The sequence below is a fragment of the Theropithecus gelada genome, chromosome 13, assembly GCF_003255815.1.
Source record: "Theropithecus gelada isolate Dixy chromosome 13, Tgel_1.0, whole genome shotgun sequence".
NCBI lineage: Eukaryota > Metazoa > Chordata > Mammalia > Primates > Cercopithecidae > Theropithecus > Theropithecus gelada.
The window spans coordinates 67585175-67607388 of NC_037681.1; the positions used below are offsets into that span (position 1 = coordinate 67585175).

General features: G+C 44.2%; 1 protein-coding gene across 1 annotated transcript in view; it reads right to left on the reverse strand.

Moving 5' to 3' along the window:
• STPG4 (sperm-tail PG-rich repeat containing 4) overlaps positions 1-22214 on the reverse strand; it is a 59517-nt gene that overhangs the window by 1465 nt on the left and 35838 nt on the right. The window contains exon 6 of the mRNA XM_025405640.1: positions 2265-2369. Coding sequence (XP_025261425.1) covers positions 2265-2369 — 105 coding nt within the window. The remainder of the gene's footprint in view (positions 1-2264; positions 2370-22214) is intronic.

The following is a 22214-nucleotide window of genomic DNA, read 5'->3' on the forward strand; positions in this document are numbered from 1 at the left end:
TTTTTTTTTTTTTTTTTTTTTTTTGAGACAGAGTCTCGCTCAGTTGCCCAGGCTGGAGTGCAGTGGAACGATCTCAGCTCACTGCAAGCTCCGCCTCCTGGGTTCCCGCCATTCTCCTGCCTCAGCCTCCCAAGTAGCTGGGACTACAGGCGCCCGCCGCCACGCCCGGCTAATTTTTTGCATTTTTAGTAGAGACGGGGTTTCACCATGTTAGCCAGGATGGTCTCAATCTCCTGACCTCGTGATCTGCCCACCTCGGCCTCCCAAAGTGCTGGGATTACAGGCATGAGCCACCGCGCCTGGCCTAAGACTTCAATTTCTTAGGTCGATGTCTCCCATGCTGGGGGCACATGCACATATTCTTGAAGGCATTTGAGACACCAGTGTAATGATTAAGATCAAGGGTTTTAGAGCCCAACAAGCCTGAGTTCCAGTCCTAGTCCCACCACCAACGGCTCAATGGGACCCTGGGCATGGGCTTCCCACACCTTGCCCATCAAACAGCATAGAGTACCTGCCTCTAAGGGGCTATGAGGCTCACTGGCGCCTCTCTAAGACAAAGAGACTTGGACAGGCCAGCAGTTAGCTACCACCACTATTATTCTCTACTATTATCACCTACTTGTCATTTCTACCCTGCCCTGCAGTTTCTTATCTCTTCAGGAGACAGTGAGAGTGGAGCAGAGCAGTCAGTCCAGAGCACATGAGATCAGCTGCCTGCAGAAACCGCTTTAAATGACAGGATGTTTCCCTTGCCAAAAGCAGAGGAGCAGCCTGGAAATCTAATCAAGTCCTGGCCAAACGTCAAAGGAAGCTGAAGCCTTTATTAGTGCTATTAATGAGGGTGCAACGTGCACGTGGAGTCCTGGGAGGCCAGGGCAGAGAACAGAAGGTTCAGGGGGCCTGCACCCCCACAAGGCCACCCCTTGGGAGGCTGTTGGTTGGGGTTCAGCCACCTTGAGAACATCAAGCTCAGTTCCCCTCCCCTGATTTCACTGCCACCAACAACCTTCTGGTTGTCTTCAGCTTCCATGAAAATTTTCTATAAGGGAGAGACTCTACCAATCAGTGCTCCAGTCACCAGGCCCGTATGGTGAATGCTTAGAAGTTAACACCACCTCTTCTGGCTTCTTGCTCAGTTGCCTGGGAGTTTGGTTAGCATGACTCAGTGTTCCTGAGAATGCCCGATCCCGTGGGCTCTGACAAACATGTTTCTGGATCATGGTGATGCCACTAAGGTGTGTGGATCCCCCAGCCCCCTGCTGTCGGTCTGTCTACAATTTCACTGGCAGAGCCTCCCCATTATCAATCTAGATAAAGGCTGTGCTACCTTACTCTGCTGCCCAGCAGCTCTGGGGCAGAGATTCTGAAGGCCATGGCCTGGGACATGGGCTAGGTAGGGCTAGAGGAGGTGATTTGCAGCCCAGGCAGTGGCAGCACTAGTCCTCTCCTACCTACCACTCCAACTTCTCCTCCTAGTCCCTTGATTCCCCCTGGGTGGGCCCGTTTTCTTACAGGCAGAATTTGTATTTCTGTCTCCCCAGCCACCTCAAATGAGTTTACATACCAGCAAGTCTTGGGGACTTTCAGACCGAGTTGCAGACTGAAAGCAACAAAGCTATGGGAATTAAAACTCTTTTGACATTAAAAAAAAAAAAAAATCCACTGTTGGTAAACTTCACATTACGCTTTTATAATCTTTCCTGGTCTTCTCTAGGTTTGGAGTCGTCCTGCATGCTCCCAAGATCCACGTTCTTTGTATCTCTCCATGGACCTGAGCCTCTTCCCTGTCTGTCCTGAGTCTCTGGGGATTGGGTGATCACTAATGCCTTAATGGTCCCATTCGGTTCAATAAACATGTTTCTGCTTCAAATTTTGCTTCCTTGGGCTCCCAGAAGCCACACACACACAGAATAGCCATTCTGGCTGGCAGGAGGCAGCCACTGCAGGCACCCCCAACAAAGCATCTAGTTGGTAACATTGATGGCTAATTAATGTGCTGCTTCCAAGTGGCCCCATAATTCAGCCACAGATTTGGGGCCTGGAGTCACTCTGAATCTGAAGTTGGTTGAAAATGTCCAGGTATTTGAGCATTTCACTTCTGATTGCCTTGACAGGCAACTGTATGTACCAGAACTGTATACACATGATCATTCCCCCATCTCACCACCAGCCCGCACCTCCCACACACACAGGAACAGAAAACCTACCACCATAACCATGCCCCTGGGGGCGGGGGGTGGTCTGTCTTTCCAAATACTTACTGAACGGCTGGGCAAGAATCGAGGGACTCTGGATTGAAAACAAGAAGTGACAGAGCTTGTTGGAGGTATTTTCACATTATAATCACCTGGACCAGGGCCTTCATGCTATTGAACATTTAAAAAATTGCTTCATTATTATTATACTAATATTTGATATATTTTAATGCTTTATTTGCCTTCTACAAATAAACATATGAATCAATATGATATAGTAGAAAAATCCCATGTTTGGTCTCAAAAGATCTCATTCAGGGTATGAGCTGGGACAAGTCGCTGTGAAGCGGGAGTAACTCCTGCCTCACCTCCCTTGTGCACAACGGTGAGGAGTGAAGGAGGGTTAGGTGAGCAGCACCTGCCTCCCTTGTCCCTGCCAGCATCCCTGATGCCCCTGGGCTCCCAGCCCACACTCAGGTCCCCTCGTCCCCTCACAGCAGCATGCATGCCTCATGCCCTACTTGTCCCTCTGACTGTTAAAGGTGACTTGCTGCTCTAAGCTGTTAGCTTTATAACAATGCTCATTCTTTCATATAAATATCATATATGTTATCTTAGTCCAAAAAAGATTCATAGCAATTCACTGATATAAGCACAATGCTATGAGATTAACATAAATAGGTGAACACAATTTTAAAAAGACAATCACTCCAGTAGCAAAATTAGCAACAGCCAATTCATAAAGAGGATATACAAACATTTAATGAGCAAACTTCGAGGAAGGAGGGCTTTCACCTCATTTATAACCACATACATTCTAATTTAAAAAACAAACTTCCTTTTTTTTCCCCCCACGGAGTGAGGAGAAGGGGTTCTAAAAATTTTAAAAAGGTTAATAAAGAAGAGAGAGAGAGGAAGGAAGAAAGGGAGAAAGAAAAGGAAGGAAAGAAAGAAGGGAAGAAGGAAGGGAAGGGAGGGAGGGAGGGAGGAAGGAAGGCGAGAGGGAAAGAAGGAAGCCAGAGCTTTAACAACCAGCACGAGCACTCCTTATGATGCTGGCAGAAGCATGAATTCGCTCAGCCTTTCCAGAGTGCAATCTGGGAAGATATGAAACAGCTTAAAAACATATACGCCTATCCAGAGAGAGAGAAAGAAGACAGGAGAATGGTTATTGGTTGTTGCAGGAAACCAGGGAGACAAATGATGAGTCTTGAGTCTAGAATGTGGCAGGGAAAATGGGAATAGCCCAAACACCACACTGGATAATGCTAACATGATGTTCATCGTTTTTTCCCCCTAGTAATTCACTTCTTTTCCCCCTCCATTTTCAAATAGCTAATGTTCCTTGCCTCCGGGGTGGGACAGGGCAAAAAAACAGAAATAAGTGTTTTTCTAGCATGATGTCTTGGATCTGTTTCTAAATAATGCAGGAGTTAGGGGAAGCAGGTGGGAGTAGTAGCCCAAAACACTGGCCTAAAGCTGAACATTGTGGAATTGTTGACTAGGTATATGAGGTTTCAATACAGTATTCTAAGTTATATATATTTTTCAAGTTTTCACAAAATGGAGTTTAAGACAACGTATATTTATTATTTTGACCCAGCAATTCCAGTTGTAGGCATTCACCCTAAGAAAACAATTGAGAATGCGTGCAAATATTTAGCCACAAAGACTGGAACATTGTTTCCAAAAGTGAAAACTGGGAAATAAACTAAATCATGGATGATATGTGCCTGGTTAAATAAATTACAATGCTTCCATCCAGCAGTCCAATGTTGATGAGTTTTTATAGACATAACAACTACTCCCAAATGTCATTAAGTCAAAAATGCAAGCTGAACAAATGTGCATAAAAATACTTGGAATGAAATTATCTCAGAATGTTCATAAACAGTAGCTTCTTGGGGTAGTGGTGTGTTGAACAAAAAGGAAACAAAAATCTTTTTTTGCTTATATGCATTTTCTAATTTTTCTACAATGAACACAAGTACTCCTGAAACAAGAAAAAAAGATAACGTACAGATAAATGACTATGGAAATTAGGTAAAGAAAAAAAGAGGCCAGGCATGGTGGCTCATGCCTATAATCCCAGCACTTTGGGAGGCCAAGGCTGGTGGATCACTTGAGGTCAGGAGTTCAAGACCAGCCTGGGCAACATGGTGAGACCTTGTCTGTAAAAAATATAAAAATTAGCCAGTCGTGGTGGTGTGTTCCTGTGGTCCCAGCTACTTGGGAGGCTGAGGTGAGAGGGTCACCTCAGCCGCAGAGGTCAAGGCTGCAGTGAGCCATGATCACGCCACTGCACTCCAGCCTGGGAAACAGAATGAGGCCCAAGAAAAGAAAAAAGAAAAGAAAGAAAGAAAAGGGGAGGGGAAGGAGGAGGGGAGGGGATAGGGGAAGGGAAGGGAGGGGAGAGGAGAGGAGAGAGCCAGCAGTAAGGTCATAACAGGGACATGTATCTGTAAGATCCTTATAACAGGTAAGGCTGGCCACGAATGAGCGCCTCAGATTTTGCAGAATAAGCACTGCGCTGCAGACCCTCCACAGTTGTTTTTTTTTTTTTTTTTTTTTTTTTTGAGACAGTCTCACTCTGTCACCCAGGCTGGAGTGCAGTCATGCCATCTCAGCTCACTGCAAGCTCCGCTTCCCGGGTTCAAGCGATTCTTCTGCATCAGCCTCTCAAGTAGCTGGGACTACAGGTGCGTGCCACCAAGCCTGGCTAATGTTTATATTTTTAGTAGAGACGGGGTTTCACCATATTGGCCAGGCTGGTCTCAAACTCCTGACCTCATGATCTGCCCACCTCGGCCTCTCAAAGTTCTGGGATTACAGGCGTGAGCCACTGCACCCGGCCCTTCCACAGGATTTAAAGCAAGACTTTCCCATTCTTTCTGGCAGGTGGCACAGCCATGTAATCAGGGCTGCCATTCTCAATTACTCCACCATGAATGGAGTCTGTTATTATCAGCCAAGCACACATCTGATCATCAAGAGATAGATGCACCTCATCATTTTACAACTCATGGCACAGAGATGACAACAGTCGTATTTTCAAACTGATGTATATACGTGTGACAGAGGTTGCTGTCAGGGTGAGGCTCTCTGTTTGGTGTGAATTCTGCACTCACATTGAATAAATCTAAGCCGTAAGAAACACAAAGAAGCAAAATGCCAAGAATATCTGCACAGGAACAGTTTGTGCAGGAACCTCTCAGTTTGGCTATAATAACACAGTGCTCTGAAGCCAGATGAGTAGCTGGGGCAAGAGATGATGCTGGGTGTGCTACCACTGATTCCACACCTATGGCGGCCATCTGCAGAATGGCTAAGAAAGGAGCGACCTGCCCGTTTTCCCCAGGCCTAATGCGGCTTTGCTTTCTAAAGCTTCCTAGTCTCAAGCTGCCTGGGAGTCCAGGCATGAAGCCTGATGAGGTGTGATGCATTGCCATCCCATCCAGCAGTTTCCTTGCATGGACTTGGTCATCTGAATCAAAGGGACTAAGATGTGTTGCAGAAAGAAGTTACCGAACGCTACTCCACATGTGGCAGATGGGATCTTTAAGAGGGAGCATTAGGGAAGTGGATATAAGCCCAAGTTCATATTCCAAAGCCACAGGCATGTTGCGGCAAAGCCGTGACTATTCTGAGACTGCTCATGGCTGGGTCCTGCAATGGCCAGGAAACAACTCTAGCAGAGTCCCCACTGCTGCCCCATCTGAGGACAGCTTGAGTGGATAGATGGTTCGGGATGTGCCATTTCTGAACCCAGTTCAATGGGAGGGTGTTTAAAACAAGAGGGACATTTGAACCACGCCCTCTTCCTTAAAGCTGAGCACTCTGCTCTCTCCTTTACTGGGGATCCTCAAGTGTGATCTAGACCTTAGGTCTCACATTGTGTATGATACGTGTGCAAAGGGGGGCCTCGGGTTCACCAAGCAGCACTAAGCACCTCTTCCACAAATCAAATGGGCCGTTTCTTAAACCTTGCTTTTGTCAGGGTCATGCTTTGGCAACTGTGGGTTTCCCAAAGCTAAACCTTTCGAATACCACGGACAAAAACTCTGTCTCCATGGGAGAGCAGAATAGTCACCTTCCTAGAGTCCTAGAACTTGATGTCAAAAGAAACAACAGGCAAGCTTTATAGTATCTATTCCTCAGCTGTGGTACACGATTACATCTCAACCCTCCTGATGAGAATATCATTCTCTTCCCTTAGAAAATGCCCTGTTTAATTGTGCTTTTACTTGAGGGCAACTTTAACCAATGGGAGCTGTAAGGATTATTACACAGATGAATAAAATATTATCTTTGGCCTCCGAGGAGTTTGGAGTCTAGTGAGGGATACAGGCAGAACCAAACAGAAACACCACAAAAGAACAAATGGAGGTAGGAGGGGCTGGAGTGGTACTGAGCAAGAGCTGAGCTATCTGCCTGGCTTTCAGACACCAAACCAGGCTCTGGTGTAACGGGGCTGTCTTGTTAAGTGTGATCCCAGTGGGTTGCGAGATGTCGCCAAGGCCAGGAGCTTTCATCTCGCTGCAGAAGACTCAGACTTTCCTGGAGAGCTCTTGGGTCTCTGTCACACCACGAAGAAGCCTGGCTTATTCAGTTCCAACTTCTGATGGATCATCATGCTGTGGAACATTCCAGGCCTTTGGTAAGCCTGACATGCCCTGCCTGCACACACTCCTCCCCAGGGCTGAGAGGCTGGGACTGGGAAATCTATATAATCCCTCCACTCCTCTGGAGTGAAGACATGTGTCACTCTGGGGCAGCCCAGAACAGCCAAATGCCAGATGCCTCCTAGAGAATGTGAGGGTAGATGAAACTGTCCCAAGTTGTTAGGTATTGAATTCTATACCCCCCAATCATAAGCCCTGTGAATTTCCATTGTGTTGATGTGGCTTCCATGCTGAATGCTGTCTCTCCCCAGTTTTTAAGGACTTATGAATTTGGAATTCCCAGTACCTCAGCATGTGACCTGATTTGGAAATAGGGTTGTTGCAGATGTAATTATTTAAGCTGAAGTCATTAGGGTGGGGCCTCATCCAGTATGGCTGGTGTCCTTTATTAAGAGGGGAAATTTGGATACAGAGACAGGCTCACAAGGAAAACACCATGTGAAAACAAAGGCATGGAACTCTAAACCCAGGAAGACCAAGGAATGCCAGCAAGCCACCACGAGCTGTGAACGAGGCATGAACAGATTGTCCCTCACAGCACTCACACTGCCAACACCTTGGGCTGGGACTTCCAGTCTCCAGAACTGTGAGACAACACATTTCTGTTGTACTGGGCACAACAAATACCCAGTGTGTGGCACTTTGTTACGGCAGCCCTAGCACATGAATACATCAGTGTTCAGCTCATGTCTTTATTCAGCCAATATACATTGCTCCAGGCCGTAGGCTGAAAGCTGGGAATACAGTGGTATGTGACGGTCTCCTAATAGCTATTCTCTCCTTATTGCTTAGTGTTAGAACAATTTTTAACTGGGCTCGTGTCTACTCAGAATAAGGATTCACTTTCCCAGCCTCCCTGGCAGCTAGGTGTGGCCGCATGACCAATCTTGGGGATATAGGACGGAGGTGGAAAAGTGCATGCAAATTCCAAGGGGAAGTCTTCAGGAGAGCGCATATTGTGTTTCTTCCCCACACTCCTTCCTGCCCGCTGGGCCCCTGTTCCCTACTCTCTGGGACCACGAGGATGGAAGCCATGCTCAGCAGAACAGCCCGTGGGAGGAGTCTGATGCGGTGGAGTTGCCACACCAGCCCTAAACTGCCTACTGCAGAGACTGTATACAAGAGAGAAATCAATTCCTATCTTGCTCATAACATTGTTATTTAGGGTCTCTGTTACTGGCAGCAGAACTTAGTCCTTATCGACCAGGTAGGCGTGGATTTCCTATGCTCATGAGGCTCACAGTCGAGCAAGGAAGGCACACCTTACCAAAAATAAATAAACAAATCACAAACGTGGGGAGTATCACACAAAGGGATGTACAGGATGCTACGGAGAGTACACCAGAGAGTAAACCCATCTGGTTCAAGGGGTCCGAGGAACTCCTCAAGGAAGTACCTGTGAGGATGGTGGAAAGGTTTGTGGGAAGCTGGGTTGAGAAAGCTAGGCCAAAATGGGCAGGGCCTTGAGGACAAGCCTAGAGAGAAGGATGTTATTCATTTTAACCTTGCTGGGACAAATTCACTGCACTGCAAAAACAAAATAAAAAGTGTTAACTGGACTGTGCTGATTTAATTAGTAGAAAAGACCAAAGAACAGATGATTAGTGGTCGCCGGGATATCTTAATCCGCGTGCAAGTTAACAGTAGGAATTCTCTTCCGTTCAACTTTCTGAACCATGAATGTCTCAGGCGGTTAGGGACTGCCGCTGGGTTGAATGTGGCAAACCTCATTAAAACAAAGCTTAAAAAGTCAAATCCACACATATTCACTGAAACCTGCTGTGTGCAAGGTATATTTAGGCCAGGGATTCTAGCAGATGTTAAAGACATTTTGTCTAGGATCATTGACTTGAGGGTGCCTGCAATCTAGTTGTGAAGACAAGGACAAAAATCTAGTGAAAATCACAATATACACATTAAGGAACCACCATTACCACAACAAAAAAAAAAGCAAACTGTCGCAGAATAGATTTAAATATGAAATGAGTGAGTATACCAACTTGGAGGGCTTATGACGAGGGGAGGCCACAGGGAGAGGCAAGTGGTATGAGGAAGCTCCAGGAACAGGGGTCTGGAGTAACACCTTGAAGATAGGGAGGACACAGGTGGACAGGGAGGCAGAGAGATGAGGGCAAGGGAACGGGGCAAGCAGGTAGAGACCGATGGAGTGCACTCAGATTCATGTGCAAAAGGGATTTTTAATCATTAGTATGTTACAAAATTTGATCTTAACTTGTTAAGACAAATGAGATCATGTAAACTCATGAGGAAAATAAACCATGGAGCAAATCCTTTAATATGAGATGTATGACTCAACCTGACTCCACAGTAACCAACTTGAATTTGCTAAACTTACTTTTAAAAAATCATCTTTCTCCAGAAAGCACACACATTCTGTTTCCCAGGTGAAGAATCTCTGTGCACTGCTATGGTTTGGATGTTGATGTCCCCCCAAAATTCATATGTTGGAACCTAATGGCGCCTGTGATAGTGTTAAGATGTGGGGCCTTTGGGAGGTGATTAGGTCATTAGGGCTTCTTCCTCATGAATGGGACTCCTGTGCTTATAAAAGAGGCCTGAGGAAGCTTGTCTGCCTTCCTCAGACAGGAAGGATGCTGCTTTCTAGCTGCGTCCTCTTATGGCGCAAGCTTCTGCCCTTCGCCACGTGTGGATGCAGCTAGAAGTGCCATCTATGAGGAAGGGGGCCCTCATCAGACACCAACCTTGATCTTGGACTTCCTGGCCTCCAGAACTGTGAACAATAAATTTCTATGGTCTATAAATTACCCAGTCTAAGGTATTTTGTTATAGCAGCAGGAATGGACTAAGTGGACCAAGAAACATGAGGTGTGTATTCATAGATGCCTGTATAGGCTCCTGTCAAAAAATGCACGGAGGGGCTGGATGCGGTGGCTCACGCCTGTAATGCCAACATTTTTGGTGGCCCAGGTGGGTAGATCTCTTGAGGCCAGGAGTTTGAGACCAGCCTGGCCAACATGGTGAAACCCCATTTCTAAAACAAACAAAAAAAATGCACCCAGGGACTTGAAATTCAACTTTCTCAAGTTAAACCTTTTTGCTTTTCACATGTATGAACATGAGAATGGTTTTTACAGTTTGATGGCAGATGTAAACATCTAAATGTCACCATGTATTTCCAGTTTCTGCAAGCCTTCATTCTGAATTCTCGTTTACAGACCGGGGCAGGTTAAAGCCCTTTGGGTGCTGGTCTTCCAGGCCTCCTCTCTACCCTGACCCAAAATGGGTTCAGCAGGCAGGCTTCACTGCTGCTCAGTGACAGCTCCCCACAGATCAGAGAGCCAGAGGGCTGCCCCTCCCTGTGGCCATCTCTACTTCACAGCATTCTTTCACACACCTACTTTCATTTAATCCTCATGCCAGCCTGATGCAGGAGGTGCTAATATCTCTATTTAACAGTTGAGAAAGTGAGGCTCAGCGGGGTTAGAAACCAGTGATTTAGCGTTTCAGCTGTGGGAGCCAGAGCCGGTTACTGGCCTTGCTTCTCAGTGCTGGAAAGTATCAGTACTTAGTTCCAAGCTGTTTTTCTTTAAAATCGCAAAGCTAAAGGGAATCTAGAAAGAGCACATAATCCACTCCCATTTATCTTAGCACAAACAACTTTCAGTTGATATACTGAAAAGAGAACGGGTCAGAAAACAATGATGACCCTAAATATCTATATATATCCATGCATTAAAATACAACTAATAAGCAGCATAAACTGAAATTACTACATGGGGTGGTAAAAATGATCTCCCCAAATTTGGTGTGTGTGATAGGTGGGAATACACTGCTCAAAAAAGAAAAGAAAAAGCCCCTCAGCAAGGAGGACAGAAAATCCTGTGTCGAGGTGGGTACAGAGAAAAACTACAGCCACCTCTCTGAGGCACTCAAGAGGAGGTGTGTGGCAGGGCCTATGCAACTCAGGAAATTCTAGAATTCTGTAAACACTGGTCTACAGGTTCCCAAGAGAAGGGGGACATACACGCTGGTGGATGGGGTAGAAGCAAACCTGTTAGGGGCCAAAACTTATTCACATTTGCAAAATTAGTAATTGACGATACCTCTGAAGTCTACCTTGGTACTGTTTATTTCTGCAAAGAGAGAAAATGTGACGGTCTGGGTTTCTAGTTAGGCTGCCGCACGGGAGGGGTAACACCAAGGGATCACAAACCCGCCCCACCTCAAGGTGCAGCTTTCACAGGAACACACATGCCAAGGACGCCCAGGTAATTCAGACTGGCTGTAGGTGTTCACTGCCTCATCCTCTGTTTTCTTAGGAGGCCACAGGAGCAGAAGGCAACCCACAGTGGTTTGAAATCTGAGGCAGTTCTGACCTCAAACTTGGACAGGGCTGGCAACTGCCCTGAATCCTCTCCTCCCACTTCCCCAGGCTGCTGCCCCAGGTGTGAGAGCTGCCCCGACAACGCAAACGGCTAAAGCCTCAGCACCGGCAGGAGCAGGACTGGAAAGTTCTTCTCTTACATCTCCCAGGTGCTTTGCTTACAGTAGGAGAAGCAACTTCAGACAAGTGAAGCACCAAAGGAATGAAGAGCATTGAGAAGAATGGAAATCTGGAAGGCCACCTTTCTATTTTCATGCCTCTGGCTCCTGGAGATTCCTTTCACTCAAGATAGCAAGAGCACCCTCTTTATGCAGTCCAGGTAGTAGGTAGGTGTTGCCCCGCTTCCTGACATTCTTTCTCTAGTCTCTGGATAACTAAGGTCACTCCCTCAGCGTGGGCAGGGCAGAGCACCTCACGCCACACATAGAGATGGGTAGGGGACCTAGACGTACCAGAGGATCCCCTGTTCTTGATCACAGTGATTGGCCCAGGGGCAGGCACATGACCCTAACTGGCCAATCAGAGGAGCCTGCCTTTTCACATTCCTAGCTAAACCGGCAGGGTGTGGCCCTGGGGCGGCCATCTTGCCTAGCTCAAGGGATAGCTTGTGCAAAAGTAGGAGAGAGATGAAGATAAAACAGTACCTAACGTGCCAAGGTTATAGGCACCAGTATATTCTACCCCACCTTTATGTTTTTATTTTTTGCTTAAGCTAATTTGTAAGGTTTCTGTCAATTACAACTGAAAAAATTCTAACCAATACATTCACCCTCCTGTTCCCAGTCGATACATTGTTATAAGAAAGTACAGGAAATTCTTCACTCTCACAACTGGACGGCGATATATGACTTGGCTGATGTTAACGCTGTTGGAAAAGCAGCACAGATTTTTTAAGAAGAAAAATTGCCAGGATAAACATCATTTTCTTAGAAATTCTAGCACAGGCCAGGCACAATGGCTCACGCTTGTAATCCCAGCACTTCGGGAGGCAGAGGTGAGCAGATCACCTGAACTCAGGAGTTCGAGACCAGACTGGCCAACATGGTGAAAACCCGTCTCTATTAAAAATACAAAAATTAGCTGGGCATGGTGGCGGGCACCTGTAATCCCAGCTACTGGGGAGGCTGAGTCAGGAGAATCGCTTGAACCTGGGAAGGGGAGATTACAGTGAGCCGAGATCCTGCCACTCAAATCCAGCCTGGGTGATAAGAGACTCTGTATCAAAAAAAAAAAAAAAAAAAAATCTAGCACATCTATAAGCTATATTTGAAATGTTATATTTTTCCCAAAATGTTACCCACAAGTAAAACTTATCTTTGAGGAAGTTGAGACTGGGACCTATTTTAATCATCTTGGCTTCCAAATTCCATTCAAGCAGAAATCAATTTTCTGGTTTACTCGACCAGACTGTGTTTATTAATTCTTTTTCTGCTCCCCTAGGAATTTCAAACTATCAGCTTAGTTTTTAATTGAACTAAGTCCTTAAATGCTAAAACAGTTGGAATGATTCCAGTGTTTCACAATGCTGGTTTGAGGGCATAGTCTATGCCACAGGTCTGATACTTTCGAACTTTTAAAGGTGACTGAAACAGGCAGATCATGTAACAATCATTTCTATCTGTACAGACTCCTGTTTGTCTAATCCTTTCCTTATTCTTTATAGGCCTGTCAGGTTTTAAGAAATACAGAAACGACCGGGCGCAGTGGCTCACACCTGTAATCCCACCACTTGGAGAGGCCAAGGTGGGTGGATCACAAGGTCAGGAGTTCAAGACCATCCTGCCTAACACGGTGAAACCCCGTCTCTACTAAAAATACAAAAAAATTAGCCGGGCATGGTGGTGGGCGCCTGTAGTCCCAGCTACTCAGGAGGCTGAGGCAGGAGAATGGTGTGAACTCAGGAGGCAGAGCTTGCAGTAAGCCAAGATGTCGCCACTGCATTCCAGCCTGGGCAACACAGTGAGACTCCATCTCAAAAAAAAAAAAAAAAAAGGAAATACAGAAACACCCCAAAATATTTCTGATATCAAAGTAACCCACTTTTTTTGTTCCCACTATCAGGAAAGATATGTGTGTCTCATTTTTTCACTATATATACAACTAAGAGAAACAATAACTGCAAAGAATCTGCTTAGTAAATCACTACAGATCCCAAACATACGAATGACTGAGTCCCCAAACATCATACGAATGACTGAGTCCTAATTAAGTAGCAGAAAGTGGGACTATTTTTATTTAATAACAGAGTGTTTTCATCTTAACCATATTGATGGCTCTTTTCCTCAAACATTGCCTGTTTTCCGCTTTTAAAAATTATATATTGGGCTGGGCACGGTGGCTCATGCCTATAATCCCAGTACTTTGGGAGGCCAAGGCAGGCGGATCACTTGAGGTCAGGAGTTTGAGACCAGCCTGGCCAACATGGCAAAATCCTGTCTCCACTAAACATACAAAAATTAGCCAGGCCTGGTGGCGGGCAACTGTAATCCCAGCTACTTGGGAGGCTGAGGCAGAAGAATTGCTTGAACCCGGGATGCAGAGATTGCAGTGAGCCGAGATCACACCACTGCACTCCAGCCTGGGCAACACTGTGAGATTCCATCACAAACAAACAAAATTATATTTTGAAATACTGTGAAACCAATGGAAGAGAAAGAAATATAAGCAATCACCCTTAGTCACTGTGTCTCAGCATAGCTGTTAAAAGAATTTAATGCATTTCCTATTTTTCATACACATGATTTTTCTGACGTTAATCTTAATACACATCGCAATTTGATCCTGCATTTTTCACTACACATTAGATCATAAAGATTTCTGGTGTATTTTAATAATTTTCACAATCATTGTTTAAATGGCTGCCAAATATTTTTTGAGTGGATACATAATATTCTTTTAAAATGATTTCCCCTCTGCTATTAAATTGTTGCTACTGTTATCTTGCTATTACAAATTATACCTTTTAAAAAATTAAAACTCATAACCACATTTGAACAAATTATCCCTTGATCATATTTTTGTATAGATGAATATTTCTGTATTTAAGATAATTAGTTTTGGAGGGTTTTCTCAAAGTAGAATTTGTGAGTGAAAAGGCAGTTTTTTATACCTTAATACATACTACCAAACTCCTTTCAAAGAGTTGTATGAATGTATACTCCCACCAGCAGTAGACAAGAAAAGCACTGAGTCTCTGTAGTCTCAATGCCAAGAAGATGGTGGTGGTGGTGGGGAGGGATGGTCTTTAGAGAAATAAAATCTTCCTCACTCTTCTTTATTCTAATGGGATTAATAAGTAGTCATCAAAAAGTAGCCCCTGTATGTTCAAAGAAGTAGTGCAGAATATCTGATATCCTTAATGCCCACATTTTGAAACACATTCACGAGGAAATAAAATCATGCAGTTTTTGGTAGATCAAGAGACTTACTTAGGTCACTTACGAAAACAGTAAAATCAATTAAAGGGGAGGAGTGAGGGGAGGAGAAACTACAAATGAAAGTTTTCTTTTGTCCAGTTCTCTTGGATGAAAATGATTAGGATTTGTTGCTCTTAAAACCATGCTGGTGTGAGTGAACCGCACATTTTGGTCTTGGGATTTGTGAGGCTTGGTCCTTACCAAGGAGCTAAAAGTGAATGGTGTCTGGTAGAAGTTTTCAATACAATGTTTTTCTGTTGGTAAAAAAATGGCCCTAATTTTTACTTATGGTAGAACATGTCCTCTGGCGTCTACCCCAAAAGGCACATGTAGATACTCTCCTCATAGACTTTCCCATGGACAGAAAAATGATGCTCATCCATCACCAATGATTCAGTTATTTTGAAAATAACTGAAATCACCAATAAGTATACAACTTTACACTGGTAATGTGAAGATTAAAAATCATTTTCCAACCAAATTCCTTACCAGTTGTTTCTCCTGATAGCCGCCTACACTTGGGGACAAAATGTAATTCACCCGAATCCCTGACACAAAGAAGGCTGCATGTTTTGTTTTGTTTTTAACAAGTGAGAATAGCTCCTCTATATCAAGTGGACTTTGGGCACATAAGATCCTAGAGCATTTTTAAATTCAAGCTTAATGTACTTTTGATAACTAAAAAACTAAGTAGTAATCTGCTATGCCTTCATATTGTCATTATTCATTTTTTCATAGGTTAACCTTTGAGATTTTGTTGTTGTTGTTTTGTGGTTTGTTTTTGAGACGGAGTCTTGCTGTGTCACCCAGGCTGGAGTGCAGTGGCATGATCTCCGCTCACTGCAACCTCTGCCTCTCAGGTTCAAGCTGTTCTTGGGCTTCAGCCTCCCAAGTAGCTGGGATTATGGGTGTGTACCACCAAGTCCAGCTAATTTTTGTATTTTTAGTAGAAATGTAGTTTCACCACGTTGGCCAAGATGGTCTCAAACTCCTGACCTCAAGTAAGCTGCCCACCTCGGCCTCCCAAAGGGCTGGGATTACAGACATGAGCCACTGTGCCTGGCCTAACCTTTGAGATTGTAGGTATAACTGACGAAAATATTTCAGTGAGCTCATTTTCACTGATCATGTTAAGAAAGGAAAGATGGGTGCCTGTATGTATCTTTTATAACTAGCCTCATTCTCAAAAGCATTTGAAAAGACTACGTAAATGTCTATAGGTCTCTACTATATTGCACCAGATCTACAGGTCAGATTTCTGGTGATTGTAGGTTTCATACCTCTCAACGATGAGGCAGCCTATCCTAAGTCAACAGGGCTCAAATGACACCACAACATTAGAATGCAAAACACATTTCAGAAGAATTAGAGAGTTAAAACTTTTTTGCAAATCAAAAGTACCAGCCTGGACAACATAGTGAGATCCTGTCTCTACCAAAAAAATTAGCCAGGCATGTTGACACACACCTGTTAGTTACTCAGGAGGCTGAGGAGGGAGGATTGCTTGAGCCCGGGAGGTGGAGCCTGCAGTGAGCCGAGATTGTGTCACTGCACTCCAGCCTGGGCAACAGAGCAAGACTATCTCAAAAAAAAGAGAAAAAAAATCAATAGTAAAAATTAGAAGAAATTAAAGTGAATATGTCTCTGGAGGGAATTTTTTAAGTAGTGGAAGAAATAAATAAGGGAAAGATACATAGATCTCATTCATTAATTCAATACATTTTTTCAGCACTATATGAGGTAGTGGGCATTGATAAATAAGGCAGACACAGTCCCTTCTTTCATGGGACTTACATTCCAGAAGATGATGACAAACTACCTAATTTGATGACACAGACATTTTACATTTTAAACTTCTGTATAAATAAAATACAAGCAAAAGGAAAAATCCCTGAAAAACTTCAACAAATGTAAGTGCTAATATCTCTTAACTATATAGAGTTTATACAAATCAACAGAAACGAATACTAAAACTCTCCCCAATAGATAACTGGGCAAAGACCGTAACCAGAGTATACAGGAAGGGCCACAAGTAACTAGTTAATAAACACTAATTAGAATGCATAGCCATAAATCAATCAAACATATTAAATTAAAACAACTAGATACCATCTTAAACTATCAAATTAATGAATATTTTAAAAATAACAATAAACAAGACATACAAATTTGGTGAAATGAGTATGCTCTTGATTGCTAAAGGTCTGTCAAAATTTATCAACAACATGTATATAATCTCTAGTAAATCCCATTTGTGACAATCCATAGAAAGTAATGCCCAAATTTAGAAAAGACTATGCATTGAGCTGAGTGTAGTGGCTCATGCCTGTAATCCTAGCACTTAGGGAGGCAGAGGCAGGAGGATAGCTTAAGTCCAGGAGTTCAAGACCTGTTTGGACAACATAGCAAGACCCCATTTTCAAAAATAAAAATAAAAATAAGCCAGGTGTGGTGGCTCATACCTGTAATCCCAGCACTTTGGGAGGCTGAGGTGGGCAGATCACTTGAGGTCCGGAGTTCGAGACCAGCCTGGCCAGCATGGTGAAATCCCATCCCTACTGAAAATACAAAAAATTAGCCAGGCATGGTGGTAGGCACCCATAATCCCAGCTACTCGGGAGGTTGAGGCAAGAGAATAACTTGAATGCAGGAGGCAGAGGTTGCAGTGAGCCGAGATCACACGACGGCACTCCAGCCTGGGTGACAGAGCAAGACTCTGACTCAAAAATAAAATAAAATAAAATAATATAAAATAATAAAAATAAAAGACTGTGCATCATCTTATTACAGCATTTGTTTTTTATCTGAGTATTGAGTACCAATGTTCTTGCATGACAAAGTTGTATATGTAATCAAAAGTTATCATAACACAAATTATCCAATGAACTGACCACTTATAAAATTACATGCTATTCAAATATCCCTCCCTGCAGACAGGTTCATGCCTTTGTGAGTCAGTATCACTCCCTCATTCTTTTTTTTTTTTTGAGATGGATTCTCGCTGTGTCGCCCAGGCTGGAGTGCAGTGGCGCGATCTCGGTTCACTGCAAGCTCCGCCTCCCGGGTTCACGCCATTCTCCTGCCTCAGCCTCCTAGTAGCTGGGACTACAGGCGCCCGCCACCATGCCCAGCTAGTTTTTTGTATTTTTAGTAGAGACGGGGTTTCACCATGTTAGCCAGGATTGTCTCGATCTCCTGACCTCGTGATCCACCCGCCTCGGCCTCCCAAAGTGCTGGGATTACAGGCTTGAGCCACCGCGCCCGGCCACACTCCCTCATTCTTAAACAATCATCCAACAATACAAAAAATTTTTTTTTTTTTTTTTGACAGAGTCTTGCTTTGTCACCCAGGCTGGAGTGCAGTGGTACGATCTTGGCTCACTGAAACTTCCACCTTCTGGGTTCAAGCGATTCTCCTACCTCAGCATCCTAAGTAGTTGGGACTACAGGCATGCTCCACCATGCCCAGCTAATTTTGGCATTTTTAGTAGAGACAGGGTCTCTCCATGTTGCCCAGGCTGGTCTTGAACTCCTGACCTCAAGTGATCTGCCTGCCTTGGCCTCCCAAAGTGCTGGGATTACAAGCATAAGCCACCATGCCTGGCCTATTTCTTATCTTGTACAGCTTTTTGTTTTACCTGGAGTCAATTAGTGCCTCATTTTTTTTCACTTGCACATTTTGCTACATATATTTTCTTCATTTTTCCCTGTCATATCAGCTGTTCTTGCGCCACTTTTTCTTTTGAAACATTCTTTCTTGAGTTTCCTATTTTCTTTTCCTATTATATTGATTGGTTTCTCTCTCAGCTTGCTGTACAGTGGTCAACCTGGGACATTTCTTCACTACTCCTCTCCCAGATCGTATCTATGTTCTCCTGGGTCCCATGCCTTCCTCTTTCTGGATCTGCTCCTTTGTTTTACTGTATTTATCACCAGCGACATCTTTTAAAATGGTATTTGGGAGGTAATTTTTATGAGTTTTTGCATGTTGAGTCTTTGTTTTCACAATTCATCGTTAGTTTGGCTAAATATAGAATCCCAAGTTGAAAATAATGTTCCTGTTCTCATCTTTCTGAGGATGCTAATTGTATTTTTTAAAAGTCTTCCCCTTCTATTCCCAGAGTTCTATTTTCAACCGGGTTTCCATCCTTCTGTCTATCTCCATCTCTTGTTCACGTTAAAAGCTTTTCTTTTTTTTTTTTTTTTTTTTTTTTTTTTTTTGAGACGGAGTCTTGCTGTGTCGCCCAGGCTGGAGTACAATGATGCAATCTCGGCTCACTCAACCTCCGCCTCCTGGGTTCAAGCGATTCTCCTGTCTCAGCCTCCCTAGTTGCTGGGATTACAGGTGCACGCCGCCACACTGGACTAATTTTTTGTATTTTTAGTAGAGACGGGGTTTCACCGTGTTTCCCAGACTGGTCTCAAACTCCTGAGGTCAGGCAATCCACCTGCCTCGGGCTCCCAAATTGCTAGGATTACAGGCGTGAGCCACCACATCCGACCTAAAGGCTTTTCTTACTTGCATGGTGGAAACTCTGGGTATGTGGCTAGGATATGTTGAGATCAGACAAGTGAATGGCAAATCCAGTCTTTTTCCTAGGGTTCCCTAAGTGTTAGGATATAGTGTTCTTTCCTCTGGGTTCATTGAGTTTTTCCAGAGGATAAACTCCACCAATCTTTTGCCCAAGGGGCCCATGCCCAGAGGCTGGCCTATGCTATGGTTTGAATGTGTCCCCTCCAAAATTCAGGCATTGTCAACGTGATAGTATTCAGAGGTGTGGGCTGTAAGAGGTGATTAGGCCCCTAGGGCTCCCTGCAGATCTAAGGAATAGAAGGATATTCAAATTGCACAAAATAGGTTTATCCCACATAAGCAGGAACTCCACTTATTTAACATTCATTGTTGTAGAGCTTCTCTGAAACTATTCTATTTCACATTTATGTCAAAATTGCTCATCTTATAAGAATCAACAGACTTATGTATTTTACAAGTTAAACATCTGTGAAAATTCCCAACATAGCAACTTTTTATTTTATTTTGTAGAAGGTTTTACGGAATTATCTTAAGGCTACTGTCTAAAAGCATAGCACACATGTTCCATGTACTGAAAGAACAGTTAATAATGACATAAGTGGGACACTTTCTCACATTTCTCCCTCTTTTCGATTCCTTTTCTTTCTCTCAGATACCCTAATTCTTGTCTCATTTATGTTCCTGGGAGCATGGCGGAGAAGGGGAGAGAATCTGATAGGTCACTAATGCCTTAGTATGAACTTGATCAGTATTTTCCTCCTTTTGGGAGCTTTTGCATTTAGAAGAGGACATGTGAAAAGACAAAATCCTCCACAAAACATTTCTCAACAGTTAAATCAAGGTTGATACCTGTCCGCTCTTGGGCTCTCATGCCAAAATCCTTACCTGTGGGGTTTCAGGCATTGCTACAATGAGTAAGATATAAATACAAATTTTCCTTCCTGGGCCTGTCAACTAATGAATACCTTATGGAAAGGCTCTTTGACCCAAAAGCTGAGAGGACACCTAGCACTTTGGTTTATTTGATTTTTGCTTAGGATATGGGCTCCGAGAAATGGGTATGGGTGTCCCTTGCCTTAACCAAGCTTTCTCTTCACCCATGCCCTCTTCTCCTTCCTCTGCCTAGGGTCGGGCACTTGCTGGGAAGCTTATCAAGCAAATGCATTGGAAAGTTTTGGAGGTGGCTGTTGGAAGAAAGAAGATGCATGTGCTTCTATTAACAGATAATGTTTTTTGTTTTGTTTTGTTTTGAGAAGGACTTTTGCTCTTGTTGCCCAGGCCGGAGTGCAATGGCACGATCTCAGCTCACTGCAGCCTCCTCCTCCTGGGTTCAAGCAATTCTCCTGCCTCAGTCTCCCAAGTAGCTGGGATTACAGGCATGCGCCACCATGCCCAGCTAATTTTGTATTTTTAGTAGAGACAGGGTTTCTCCATGTTGGTCAGGCTGGTCGTGAACTCCTGACCTCAGGTGATCTGCCTGCCTCGGCCTCCTAAAGTGCTGGGATAACAGGCGTGAGCCACCACGCCTGGCCCAACAGATAATGTTAAATTGAGTCATCAGTGTCTAATTTGGGGCGCCATGTTTCAAGTTCTGCATGTTAACCCATGTGTTCCCACATTAGCCAGACACGCGCCTTGTGAATCACAGACTCTCATTTAATATGTGTAAGTTTGTGTGTGCTTGCATGTATACACATTGGTTGGATAACTGACTTTAGACTATCCCTGCCCTGTTGAAGCACAAAGACAGCATTGATAAAATGTCTCACTTGCCTTTGTATCAACAATGCCTACTTGGCATAGGGTGTCACACACATAAGCATCCAAAATGATTTCTGCAATAGATGAAAGAACTTGCATATGAACTCATTCTACTGCAAAGGGGTCCAGTGGGGGAACCTGGCCTCATGACCAAGCCTCTGTTATCAGGGGGAAGTTGTCACTTTAGAGATAGCACAACATATATATTTATTTATTTAAAATAGAGATGAGGTCTTGCTATGTTGCCCAGGCTGGTCTTGAACTCCTGGTCTCAAGGGGTCCTCCTGCCTTGGCCTCCCAGCATGTTGGGATTACAGGGTTGAGCCACTGCACCTGGTCTGACAGCACAATATTGACTACTTGGCTTTAGGTTTTAAGTGAGTTGCTTAAGTCAGGGGTCCCCAACCCCCAGGCTTCATAGCAGGAGGTGAGGGGTGGGCAAGCAAGGGAGTGAAGCTTCATCTGTATTTACAGCCACTCCCCATCACTCGCATTACTGCCTGAGCTCCGGCTCCTATCAGATCAGCGGCAGCATTAGATTCTCGTTGGAGGGGGAACCCTATTATGAACTGCACATGCAAGGGATCTAGGTTGTGCCTTCCTTATGATTATCTAATGCCTGATGATCTGTCACTGTCTCCCATCACCCCCAAATGCGACTGTCTAGTTGCAGGAAAACAAGCTCAGGGCTCCAGCTGATTCTACATTATGGTGAGTTGTATAATTATTTCATTATATATTACAATGTAATAATAATAGAAATAAGGTGCACAATAATGTAATGCGCTTGAATCATCCCGAAACCATTCCCCACCCCAACCCCGGTCCATGGAAAAATTGTCTTCTGTGAAACCAGTCCCTGGTGCCAAAAAGGTTGCAGACTGCTGCACTAAGTGGTAAGACAGCTCAAAACCCAGGTTTTGAGGTCACCAAAAAACTAACTCTTTCTCTAACCCTGACTCTATCTCTTTTTTTTTTTTTTTTTTTTTTTTTTGAGACGGAGTCTTGCTCTGTCACCCAGGCTGGAGTGCAGTGGCCGGATCTCAGCTCACTGCAAGCTCCTCCTCTCGGGTTCACGCCATTCTCCTGCCTCAGCCTCCCGAGTAGCTGGGACTACAGGCACCCGCCACTTCGCCCGGCTAGTTTTTTTTTTGTATTTTTTTAGTAGAGACGGGGTTTCACCGTGTTAGCCAGGATGGTCTCGATCTCCTGACCTCATGATCCGCCCGTCTCGGCCTCCCAAAGTGCTGGGATTAC